The following is a 12,941-nucleotide window of genomic DNA, read 5'->3' as shown; positions in this document are numbered from 1 at the left end:
AGCTGGGCTGTTCTGTGAAAATGCAGATCCTTGATCATGTCATTATCATGTCTAGGAACTGCATCCTTGGACTTCCTCCCCTCTGTGCCGCTGCTTCAGCTTCTTTTCACTGCTCAGTCATATTTTAGCTGGATCTGAAGCCCTCTTTGATGGATTCTGTGACCAGATTAGCTTGACACCCTGGCGGTGTCGAGTGGTGATCACTGACCTGGTTCCCCATTTCCTGCTCTTGGTCTGCAGCCACACAGTGTCAGGCTCTGCTTGAGGAGCTCAGGAATGTGTGAAAACAAAGTTCTCTGGAAGCAGCAAGCTCTGCCTTGGAGGGGGCAGTGCCCTTGTCACTGGAGCAGGGCTTTTATTTACACATTCAGTGGAGACTTTTTTTATCCTTCAAGTGCTAGGGACCAGGCTGAAAAGGTGCCATATCAGGCCAGAATGTGTGTAAAGGATTCCTTTGTTCACTGCTGGCAGCAACCTCAGAAGCCCTTGCCAAGCCTGTCCAGCCCACCCACCCATCCAGGAGGATGCCAGAAAATCCCAGAGTATGGCTTGGTACTGGCACTGGGCCATCCCCAACAAGGGGAGTGCTGGCTGCACAGAGCATGGTGCCAAAGGGGACAGCATGGCTCTGGGTGCCTGAGGAGCTGCCTGGGGTGCCTGTAAAACCATGGTCAGTGGTGCTGTCAGCATGCTGGCTGAGAAAATGGATTCATGGAATCCATTAGGTTAGGTTGGAAGGGATCTTAGAGATCATCCAGTTCCAACCCCCTGCCATGGGCAGGGACTCCTCCCACCAGCCCAGGCCTCATCCAGCCTGGCCTTGACCAGGGTGTGCCAGAGATGCTATTGAAAATGCTCCAGTTGGCTGCCTGCTGTCAATGATGTCTGAGGTTAACCAAGCAATGACTGTTTAGGGTAGACAACCTGAGCCTTTCTTCCAGGGTTCCTGGTGTGCTCTCTAAGTCTGTCTCTTCTTAGGCTCTATTTATACAGAGGCCAAAGAAAAGAAGAAAAAGTCTCTTGCAATTAAAAATCACATGGTCCTGGGCAGAATCCTAGGAAAGATTAAAGAGCTTGAGGAGAACTGAAAGGGAAAGGTTAAACAAAAGCCAAAGATGACTGGCAAAGAAATCACAAGGTTCATAATCTACAGTGGTCATGGAAAACAGCAAAAATGCAGTGGTAAGAAAGACTCTTGGAGGCTAGAGAATGTTAGGGAGTGGAAGGGACCTCTGGAGATCAAGTTCAACCCCCCTGCTATGGCAGGTTCACCTAGAGCAGGTTGCACAGGAATACATCCCGCTGGGTTTGGAATGAGCAAGAGCAGGGATCTGGCTGCTAGAGATGGCAGGTCCCAGGAGGCCAGGCTTGGGTCTGTGGTGCACAGCAAGCTGGCTCTGGCTCTGTGTCAAAACCCCTACGGCTGCCTTTGGTCCCCCTCTGTTTGCCAGCTCAAGTTGCAGTTTCTCCTCGCTTGCGGTGACGTTGCAAGAGACAAAGTGTCCGCAAAGAGCCACTCGGAGCCTGCTGAAACCAACCGTTTGCTTGGGAAGCTTCACTCCTTCAGCCTGCGATTCACACGGTTTCTGACGCTCCCGGAAAGATGCCCTGGAGTGTTCCGATGCTCCGGCTCCCGCGGTGCGGTGTCCTAACAGCTCGGGAGTGGAACCGAGCAGGGGGAACCGCGGCTCTGCCTCGAAGGTTTAACCTCGGGTTAGGGACACGGCGCGGTGCCGGTGCCGTTGGTTCTCTCGGTGTTAGCGCTATCAGCGATGCGCTTTACAACCCTCAGCCAGACAGCCTTACGACGACAGACCGCTAATGCCTTCTCGACTGCCAAAGCGTCAGGAGCCAACAAAGCCATCTAGCAGACGGCTCCTGCCGAGCGCCGTGACCCGCCGGCCACCCCCGCCGGCCCCGGCCGAGGCTCGGCGCCGGCCTCGGGGCGGGGAACCCGCCGGCGGGCCGGGGGCAGGTGCCTGCCCCTGCCTGGTCGGGCGACCGGTGGGCAGCCGGCCCAGGGGCGGGGACGCTGCCGGGGGCAGGTGCCGGCCGCGGGGGCGGAGCGGCTCCGGGCCGGTGGAGGCACCGCCCGGCTGTGGCGGCGCCCTCTGGGGCGGGTTCTCTCCGCCCTTTCCGCTGAGCGCGAGGGGAGGAGCGGCGGCGGTGGCGGCGGCAGCAGCGTTCTCAGTCGGAGCCGAGCCGCCCCTACCCTGCTGGGGCCGGGGAGCGAAGCGCGGCTGGCCACGCCGCGGCGGGCTGAAGCCGAAAGCCGGCCCAGGCGCGCTGCGGGACACGGCGGCTCCCGCGCCCCTCTGTGGGGCCAGGGCGCCCCCGAGCGGCGGGGCGTGGAGCCGCTGTCCCTTGGCTGCTCCCGCGCGGGGCCGGGGCCCAGCACCATGCTGCTGCCGCCGTCCCTTCTGCGCCCCTCCGCCTGACGAGCACCGGGACGAGTCATGCAGCCGGCGCTCCGGTAGGTGAGCGCGGCTCTGCTTGGGCCGGAGCTCCGCGGCCAGCCCCTCAGCAGCGCGGCGGCACCGGCACCATGAGGAACGGCGATGACCTGGAGGGCTTCGACGGCGAGGCGTCCAGCACCTCCATGATCTCGGGGGCTAGCAGCCCCTACCAGCCCACCACAGAGCCCGTCAGCCAGCGCCGCGGCTTGGGCGGCCTCCGCTGCGACCTGGACTACCTGCGGGGCACCTTCGGCAGGATCAAGCTGGCCGAGGTGGTAGGTACCGCGAGCAGGGAGCGGGCCCGCCGCCGCCTGCGCTCGGGAGAGTCTCCCCGGTGGGCTCCTTCCCCGTACGGGTGCGGGCGGGGAGCGGTCGAAGGCGCTCCCGCCCCGCCGGCCGGGCGGCGAGGTGCTTACCTGCGGGCGCGGCGCCTGGCGGCGGCCCAGCCGTCCTCCATTTCAGGCAGCCGGGGGGCCCGGGGCCGCGTCGGCCCGGCGCGGGAAGGGGAGGCTCGGTTCGGCCCGGGAGCTGCCGGCCCGGGAGCTGCCGGCCCGGCTCCCGCCGCTGCCGCCTCGCGTGGCGGGAGGCGCGTGCCGGCTCGCGCCCCTCAGGTAGCGCGGCTTGGCCGTGCAGCGGGGAGCGGCCCCGGCCGAGGCCTCCGTGACAGGAGCTCGCGCGCGTGTCCGGCCCTGCCGGCTGACCCCAGGGCAGGGCTTTACCTCAGCGCGCTTGCCGGCTCCCGCCTGTGCCCTTAGGTCGCAGTGACAGCAACGCTCCATCGTCGCTGGCTTTGTACAGGTTAAAAGCGCCAAAGGTAACTTCTCGGCACGTCGGTGCTCGATTCGAATCCTCGGTGCTTGCGGCTGTGGCGGAGTGGCCTCGGCCAGGCAGTGGGGAGCGGTGCGGCTGGGGCTGCAGGCAGGTGGCAGCGGCCCGGGTGCCGCCCGCGGGGCCTGCTGGGTCTGTGGCGGGTCCCTTGTCCCCCGGTGAGGGCCGCGACGCAGGGGGAAGCCAGCTGAAGTGTCCAGGTGAGGAGCTGCAGGCGCAGCTTGTCCCCGGGGCACCGCTCAGGGGCCTGCGAAGGGCTTCCGTTTGCCTTTAGCAGGCTGAGGCACCCTTAGGTGTGCAGAGTGAGAGAACCAGAACCTTGGGAAATAACCCCCGAGCAAAACACCGCCAGCAGCGGGCCCGGGTGTCAGGCGAGCCAGCGGCATCCTGGCCTGGGTCAGGAACAGTGTGGCCAGCAGGAGCAGGGAGGTCGTTCTGCCCTGTGCTCAGCACTGGTCAGGCCACACCTTGAGTCCTGTGTCCAGTTCTGGGCCCCTCAAGTCAAGAGAGATGCTGAGGCACTGGAAGGTGTCCAGAGAAGGGCAATGAAACTGCTGAGGGGCCTGGAGCACAGCCCTGTGAGGAGAGGCTGAGGGAGCTGGGGTTGCTTAGCCTGGAGGAGGCTCAGGGGAGACCTCACTGCTGTCTACAGCTACCTGAAGGGAGGTTGTAGCCAGGTGAGGGTCGGTCTGTTCTCCCAGGCAAGCAGCATGAGGGGACACAGCCTCAAGCTGTGCCAGGGGAGGTTCAGGCTGGGTATTAGGAAGAAGTTCTCCACAGAGGGAATGATTTGCCTTTGGAATGTGCTGCCCAGGGAGGTGGTGGAGTCGCTGTCCCTGGAGATCTGCAAGCAAAGCCTGGCTGAGGCACTTAGTGCCATGGTCTGGTTAGTTGGATGGGGCTGGGTGCTAGGTTGGACTGGATGATCTTGGAGGTCTCTTCCACCCTGGTTGATTCGATGTTTTTCTGATCTGGAGTAGAGTGTAAGTGTTCATGTGCAGCTAAACTGTTCAGCCTGACGGCTCTTTGCAAGTTCCAGAGCACCACAGCAGCTGAGGGTGTAGGAACACCCAAGGGGTTTGTGCTGTTGTGTTGATGATGCTGTTTGTGTGAGCTGCTTGCCAAGTCCCTTGGGTATTAATGGATTTTTAAATCAGCAAGTGTAGTCTTCAGGCTATTGAAAAATGGGCATTTTAGGAAAAAGGCAGCAAACTTGGGAGTTTGAAGTCATTTTTTATAGGCTGCTACAAGTTATTTTCCGTCAGCTCTTTGAGGACTGTGATGGCAGAAGTGTTTTAATGTTTCATCTATAGAACTACAGTGTTTCAAACCACTGCTGGTTACTGCAAGACTAAGCTTGCTCCTGCTGGTTTTGTGTCAAATACATTCAAAGGGTCCAAGGTTCAACAGCCATGCAGGTTTACAGAGGACTGTAGTGATAAATCTATGAGCATTTTTTACCAATACCAAGTAAAAACGTCTAGGATTTGCAGGGGTGATTTGTTCTCTTCAGTGTAGAACAGAACCTGGTCTGCAAGTGGTAATTGATGAGTGTGTTACCTGAGTAGTGTAACAACAAGGAGTAGCTGCATTTGCATTGTGTGTTCTCAGGATTAGAGCCAAAGGATCTGTCATCGCTGAACTGCATCTACCTGTCTCTGAGCTGTTGAAAGCTGCCTGTGTGGCAGAAATCTTGGGATGGTGTTGCCTCATATGCTGAAATAATCTGCCCTCAGGATTTTTGTTTCTCTCCCTGCTGCTGATCCTTTCTGTAGTACTCTAATAACTGTGGCAGGGCACACAAAAAGCCTGTCATTCAAACGGGTGATTACTGATCACCAGTCAGCAAATCCTTTGTTAAACTCTGGCTGGCTTGGAACAAGTTTCAAGGTTACAGGGAGTACACCTTAACTTTTTTGGTCCTGTAGGGAAAGGTGGAGGGGAAGCCCACACCGCTGGAGTCACAGATGAGGGAAGTGCTGTGTTTGTTGAGCAAAGAGGCCACCACTTCACAGAAGGCAGCAGGTTGGAAGGGACCCACAGGGGTCATCTTGTCCAGACCCCTGCAGTGAGTTCCCCTCCAACTAGATCAGGTTGCTCAGGGCCCCATGGAGTTTGACCTTGAATGTCTGCGGGGATGTGGTCTCTACCACATCTCTGGGCAACCTGTTCCAGCTTCCAAGTCATGGTTAGGAAGACAAATGAGTGTTCTCAGGGGAGCTGAGGGATGTTTTATGGCTTTTGAATGAGAGTGAACTGAGCCATTGCACGTGGTTCCTGTGGAGAGTATGAATCCAGTGCATCAGAAGTTAACAAGAAAAATAGGATGGAAGCCTATGGACCATCTGGACATGTTTGTTTTCTGCACAGTTGTGCTCTAAAGAAGCTCCAACTCATAGTAATGAGAAGGTTTTAGAGGAGAAAGGAGGAGAATGAGATAAAAATGAGCTTGTTCATTTTAGTATTTGTAGGGTCTGGAAAAACAGATTGTCTTCTCAGGAGTGGCTGAGGGAACTGGGGTGGTTCAGCCTGGAGACAAGGAGGTTGAGGGGAGACCTTCTCCCTCTCTATAACTCCCTGAAAGGATGCTGGAGCCAGGTGGGGGTTGGTCTCTTCTCCATGGTAATAAGTGCTGGGATGAGAGGAAATGGCCTTAGGTTGCACCATGGGAGGTTTAGGTTGGAAGTTAGAAGAAACCTTAAAGAGTTCTCAACCACAGGAACAGGCTGCTCAGGGAGGTGGTTGAGCCCCCCCGCCCCTGGAGGTGTTTAAAAGAGGCAGAGATGTGCTGAGGGACATGGTTTAGCACCCCGACTTGGGAGAGCTGGAGAATGATTGGACTGGATGAGCTTAAAGGTCTCCTCCAACTGAAACAGTTCTGTGACTTCTAGAGCAGACTATGGAATTTTGCAAACTGATGGAAAACTGAGCAGCTTTGGAAAAGGAAGGAGAGCCAGAGAGCACAATCCCCAGTGCACTTCATTTGCTTATTTGCCAAGTGCAATTATTTTAATTAGAATGCTTAGTGATGCCTTCCAAAATTCCTGGAGCAACCCGAATGTATCCAAGTACACAGGACATAACTCTAGCTCTTGAAAACCAGGAGGAGCTCCACACAGGAAATCCTGAAGAAAACCAAGACATAGACAAGTATTGGTGAAGATAAAAGGTCTCTAAATATATTCTAGTGGGGGGGAAAAAAAAGGCTGCAGGAAAGATCACAATGTTTGTACTTCCGAATTTGTCTTCAATTACACACCTGATTGGCAGGCAAAATTATCAGCTGCAGACAAACAGTGCTGGCTTCTCTAATCTGCAGCTGAAGGTTGGTGGTGCTGAGGATGAGGGCTAACTGTTGAGCCTTGTGGCTGGAGTGGCTCTTCTGCCAAATTTCCATCTTTGGAAAAAAGCAGAAACAGTAGGGAATGGAGAAATAAAAACAACCCCAAGTGACTGCAAGCAGGTGATAGTCGGGCTGCTCTGTTGAGTCACTGTCCCTGGAGGTGTTCAAGAGGGGATTGGACGTGGCACTTGGTGCCATGGTCTAGTCATGAGGTCTGTGGTGACAGGTTGGACTGGATGGTCTTTGAGGTCTCTTCCAACCTTGGTGGTACTGTGATAACATTTGTCTTTGTTGATTCAGAATGTTGCTAGAGGGGTTGTTACAAGCTAGACAACAGTCTGGCATTTTAGGGCTGTAACACCTCTCCTAAAAAGATGGGCTGAAGGATCTGGGGTTGTTCAGCCTGGAGAAGGCTCCAGGGAGACCTAATAGCAGCCTGCCAGTACCTGAAGGGGGCTACAAGAAGGCTTTAGAGGGACTGTTGGCAAGGGCCTGCAGGGACAGGACGAGGGGCAATGGTTTGAAATGAGAGCAGAGCAGATTTAGATTGGATGGGAGGAACAAGCTCTGCACCATGAGAATGGTGGAACACTGCAATAGGTTGCCCAGGGAGATAGTTGTGTCCCCATCCCTGATTCAAGGTCAGGCTCAGCAAGGCTCTGAAAAACCTGATCTGGTGGCAGATGTCCCTGTTGTCTGCAGGGGGGTTGGTCTGGGTGACCTTTGGAGGGTCCTTCCAACCCAAACCATTCTGTGGCTCTGTATTTAAGGTGAAGTTGCACAGTTCTGTGGTGCATACATCTGCCTGTAATGGTCAGCAGTATTCAATATGAAGAATAGTGAGAAAGCAATAAAAAGGACCCATGTGGAACAGCTTAGTGTTGAAGCCATTTTCCTCTTTTTGAAGGTTTTATTGCCAGGTAAGTGAGCTTTTCAGAAAGTAGCTTTTGCCTGTCTCTCACTGCTCTGTTGCAAGAGTCACCTGCCTGTTTGTTTGCATCTGTGAGGAAACATCTGCTGTGAGTGCTGCTGGAGCTGTGACCCTCTGGTAAAGAAGTTTGGAGGAAGGTGGTGGGTGTTGGACCGTATCAGCAAAGGAGTTTTCAGGGCTACTGGGCTGGCTGAGATGTACCTGCTGGAAGGTCATCAGGCAGGTGGGCAGTGAACAGTGAAGGGAAATGCATGAGGTGGAGGGAAGGCTCAGTGGTATGGTACTCTCATGTTGGGTTTTGTGCCTTGTTTTAAACTGAGGGTTCAAAATTGAAATGGGAGTCAGGGGAAGCCAGCACTCTTGTGTACTTACCAGTGAAGTGCTTTGCCTTTGGGGAGGTTGAAATCTAGGTGGAAATTATCTTGGCTGACTTGCCAGCACTTGGATGGAGCAGTACCTTGCCATACAGCAGATGTGAGAGATGAGATAGCTGTCCCTGGAGACCAGAGCAGAAGGGCTCTTTAGAGTTTATTTTCATTGCTCTCTGGCATGGTTTAATGTTTCTCATGCTTTTGGGGGCTGTAGGATCTCCCATGGAGGTTATTGTACAATACTCAAATAGCCTTAGAGCATTTCCCTGTGGACTTTCTTGAATGATTTGTTCCATTTTAGTACTTTTCCCCATTCCCTTGAATTTTCCAAGGAGAGTTTCTCCTTTTCTGAGTGCGCTTTGAATAAAGGTGTTTGCTGTGTGAGGAACCCCATAGCTAAGAGACAGGCTGCTTAGCAGGCACCACATCTTTGCTGGAAATTCTTTCACTCTATGAGGCTGTCTGGGGTTTTTTGCCTCTCATTTTTTGCTTCAGCTTACTAAATGCATTTGTATTTGGCCTTGATTGTTAGAATTTTGCACCTTCAAGGGTCTTGCTACTGTTAATGTTGAGTGTAGAGACTTATGTCCCCATTCAACTCCCATGGTGAATCATGGCTGCTTGTTAGCTGCTTTGGGGTTTCTTTGGGAACTGAAGCTTCAGGTAGGTTGTCATCAGGCCACCAGGTGAGTCATGAGGAATCCAGGCAGGATCCTATTGGGGCCTAGTGATTCTCACTGGGATCCTGGCAGGTAGTTGATTTAAAGTACAGTACATTGCCTTTAACAGCTGGGACAATTACAGTTGCTATGACATTAGCAGCAGGTAGGAATGGAGCAGGAAGCTCCTAGAGCAACCTGCTGTGTCAGAAAACCCTTATCACACACCAGCTTAAGAGGGAATGGCCCTTGTGGTGGTTGGTGATGGCCTCCATGGCTCAGACAGCCCTAGGCTTTCTTTTCTTCGTGTGTCTGTTCCAAATGCTACAAAAATCCATCAGAGACCGCTGTTAAAGCAGATAATGCCTGTGCTTGGGAGGTCTCTGAGCTGGAAGTTGCTGATGAGTGTACTGGGAAGTATCAGTGCATGCTGGCTCTCGTCTGCTTCTCTATAGCATATGCTATTGCCTGTCAGTGCAGGCAAGATCTTGAGCTAGATGAAATCTGGTGGGAATAGCAGTTCATATGTTCACAATTTTCAGAATGCAAAGCTCCATCTTCACTGGGGGAGAGTAGCTTAATGTTGGGAAAAGTTGTTCTGTGGCTTTACTGTCATTCTGCATTTCCAGATCCACAGACTGGTTAAGGCCAGGGCTACAGTCAAATTCTTTGCTATCAGGATCTATTGCAATGAAGAAAGCAAAACTCTACCAGCCTGCAGTAGAAGCCTGCATGGGGAGTAAGACTGCTGAGAATTCTCATTGTTAATTATGCTAAAAAATTAGAGCAATATCATTTGTGTTCTGTGGAGTAAGTTAATTGCTCTCTCTTAGAATCCAGTTGGAAACTATTATGAGGTGTTCAGTAATCTCGTATTTAATTATCACTGCCTTCAGCTCAGCATCTCATTCCCATCACTTCGGGGATTAGAGGCAGTTCCCAAGCTTCCACCTCAGTCTGGCATGTCTAACCCCTCCACAGATTGGGTTGGAAGGGACCCTCAAAGCTTGTCATGTCCAACTCCCCTGCAGTCAGCAGGGACACCTCCAACTAGATCAGGCTGCCCAGGGCCACACTGAGTCTGAACTTGAATATCTCCAGGGATGAGGCATCAACCACATACCTGGGCAGCCTGTTCCAGTGTTTCCCTGCTCCTCTCTCCCTGGGTGTCTCTGCAGCACCCCGTGCATCTGCCCCCTGATATGCTGTGCTCATGGGCAGTCAGAGCAGGGCCTGCAGGTTGTTCTCTTGATGGTAAGGTCATTCTGTGGTGGTCAGCTTCTGACATAAAGCATTGGGTGGTCTCTGAAGCAGAGCGCAGCAGGAGACGTGAGCCTTCTAAGGCAGCTTCAGTGTCACAGGCAGCCCTGTACCTGGTGTTTTTTTTCTATGAATTATAGTTTTACCTTAGAATCAGCTTTTGTTCCCTTGGGTTGCACTTTGAGGTGTGGAAACCTTCCTCATATCTGGTATGGACTTAATTCTAGTAGATTGATAGCCACATGTCCTTGTGTTACCATTGCTCCCTGTCCCTGCTCAGCCAGCCTTCACCTTGCTGCTCAAGGCAAGGCACAATTGATTTGCACTCTGCATGTAAGGGGGGCTCTCTGCTCCTGGGCTCCTCCCTGCATCGTCCCTGCCTGAAGGAATTGTTTCTCGGGGGGGTGTGTGTGTATACAACCTGAGCACTGGGTAATCTTTCATGCCAGCCTGTATGGAGACAGGTCACTTTGCAAGCCCCTCTGCTATTGCACCCTAGGACTGCATCAGTAATTCACAGTCAGTCTGTGATTACCTTTCTCTTCTATTCTTTTATAATTCCAAAGCAGGTGTGAGTTGATACAAGAAATCCTTGTCACCTTTTGTGCTGATTGAACTTCCAATCTCAGTGGTGTTTTCAGCTGCTTGTTCAGAAGATGCAGGAATTGTGTGAGTACTGGTGGTCTGTGGCATTTGGTCTTGCCAAAAGCCTGTCAGAACATCCTGTTAAAAGGATCAAGTTTGCAATGCACAAATATGCTTAGAAACCCTTTTTAGGTGAGCTGTGGCCCTTCAGTGTCTCTGCAACTTGATCTCTTTTTTGGAGAGATTTCTCTTGAAAGCTGCAGATCTGTGTTGCCACTTGGGGGTTATTTTTATACTGACATTTACCATAGAGGGAAGAGTGATGAGAACTGGTTTAGCTTTGCTTTTTATTACCTCTGTGCAACTAAAGGAGAGGCTGTGGTTGTCTTCCCACAGGAAGGTGCATGGGTCTTGGTCTCTCTCATGGTGTCTCTTCACTGCCATCTGGCCATGGGCTGGTGTCCTCATGTTAGCAAGCTCCAAATGCTTCTTAAATATTTCTCTCTAGGATGGTGGGTTGTTTAAAATTCTGCTTTCAGCAGAGATTTCTATGCTGTGTAATCAGTATGCTCTATTTGTTTTCCTCCAGTTATGAACCAGTGCCCTGATGATGGCTACCCTGCACTAGTTGCAGGTGCTGCAGTAAGAAATGGAGTTCTCATGGTATGGTTTGAAAAGCTACCTTGTATTGGCATCTCTTTTTGTTGATGAGCCTCCCTAATGATTTAATTACCATCTTGAGACCAGAAAACAAGGAGAAGGACTGTTCATAAAATAGATGGCCATGGCCCTTTGGGGCATGGTTTAATGGCCATGGTGGGGTTAGGCTGAGGGGTGGACTTGACCTTAGAGAGGTTTTTTCCAGCCAGAACAGTTCTGTGATTCTGTGCCTAGCAATGGCAGAGGTGGTGCTTTCCTTGCAACAGGAGCAGTCCAGGAAGAATCTGTTCTTTCTGATGCAAGGAGAGGCATCACTTTAGCAAATCAACTTTCACACCTTTTGACAGTTGTCATCTTGTGCTCAAAATTGTCAGAAATATGTGCCTTGATTCTAGGTCTCAACAATGAATTCTGTATGCCTGGAGCACTAGGTGCACCATGAACAGGCACCTTAACAGTGGGGTCAGCTGCTGTTACTTTGTGATGGAGCTACTTTGTCATGCCTGAAAGGTGGCTTCAGGGAAGCAGAGTCACTTTTAATGTTTTAGTATCACTGTGTGCAAATTGAGCTGAGAACTAGAACCCTGAGTATCACATTTCTGACATGAACTGTACTGAGGGCTTTGGCATTTCATGCTGTAGCTTGTGAAAGGATCTGATGCATTTTCACCAAAACAAGTGTCTTCAGCATTGCCTGCACCTCACCTTGTTTCAGAGTGTCACTTGATATTCAGCTGCTGATGCTTGAATGACCTCTTGTTCATGATACTGCTTTCAAGTGCTCAGCTTGCAGGTGAGCTGCACTTGTTTGTCACAACTCCTTTCATCCCAGTATGGCTAAAAAGCACAGCATCTGGGCTGGGCCAGTCCCAGGCACAAATCCAGGCTGGGTGCAGAGTGGGTTTAGAGTGGCTCTGAAGAAGACAACTTGGGGGTGTTGGTTGATGAGAGGCTTCCCAGGGGCCAGCATACAGCCCAGAAGGCAGCTGTGTGCTGGGCTGAATCCAGAGGAGTGTGGCCAGCAGGGCAAGGGAGGGGATTCTGCTCCTTAACTCTGCTCTGCTGAGACCCCGCCTCCAGTTCTGGTGTCCCCAGCATGAGAAGGACAAGGGGAAATGGTTTGAAGCTGAGGGGGAGAGTAGGTTTAGACATGGAGAAGTTCTTCAGTACAAGGGTGGTGAGACTGGAGGTTGTGGATGTCTCCTCTGCAGGGGCGTTCAAGGCCAGGTTGGATGAGGCCTTGAGCAATGAGTTGAGAGTCATCCCTGCCCATGGTGGGAGGGCTGGAGTAGCTATCTCTGAGGTCCCTTCCAACATGAGCCATTCCATGGTTCTACTTTCAGGGTGTTCAGCTGATGGTGGCAGTTCAATGGGAACCACCACGGAGAAGCACAGGCCCTGCTGCCAGAGTCTTGGGGCTCTTGTGTTGTTAACAGCATTTTATAGCCCTCTGTTTGCAGCCTGCCAAGTTTGTTTGCAGTCCTCAGGCGGAGCTGTTCCTGAGTTATAAAATCCTGAGTAGGTGGCTTTGCAGTGATGCAATGGAAGCTTGTGGGCTATTTTCAGTTGGAGTTGCAGTACTACTGTACAATGCTTCTGAGACAGCCCAAACAGCAAGGCTTGAAGGCTTGGTGCATTCCCCAGTACAGCTGGCAGTGCTCTTTAATGTGCTGGCCTCCATCTCTTCTCTTAATGCTCTGTTTTACCAGGGTGTCTAGACTCTTTTGCCTTTTAAGGCATGGCATCTAAGAGAGCCTTCAGACTGCAATCTTGGGAACGTTGGGATTGTGAGGACATTTTGCACCATTTCCTTTAAACAAAAACAAACCCCAAAAACCTTTTTAATGG

At 52.3% G+C, this 12,941-nt stretch overlaps 1 protein-coding gene across 3 annotated transcripts in view; it reads left to right on the top strand.

The window, feature by feature from the left end:
* Positions 1-2,184: 2,184 nt before the first annotated feature.
* The window catches only part of CMTM4 (CKLF like MARVEL transmembrane domain containing 4), a 54,110-nt gene continuing 43,353 nt past the window's right edge, over positions 2,185-12,941 (top strand). Inside the window, exon 1 of one of the 3 annotated variants that reach the window (XM_068161639.1) lies at positions 2,185-2,731. In XM_068161639.1, the coding sequence (XP_068017740.1) occupies positions 2,546-2,731 (186 nt within the window). In that variant the 5' untranslated portion in view covers positions 2,185-2,545. The remainder of the gene's footprint in view (positions 2,732-12,941) is intronic. The other 2 variants (XM_068161640.1, XM_068161638.1) reach the window with 2 other exon arrangements.

Source organism: Melanerpes formicivorus, unplaced genomic scaffold (genome assembly GCF_026170545.1).
Source record: "Melanerpes formicivorus ecotype bairdi unplaced genomic scaffold, bMelFor1.0.p_v2 SCAF_59, whole genome shotgun sequence".
Lineage (NCBI taxonomy): Eukaryota > Metazoa > Chordata > Aves > Piciformes > Picidae > Melanerpes > Melanerpes formicivorus.
The sequence above is the reverse complement of the archived record's forward strand: the minus strand, read 5'-3'. Positions and strand labels throughout refer to the sequence as shown.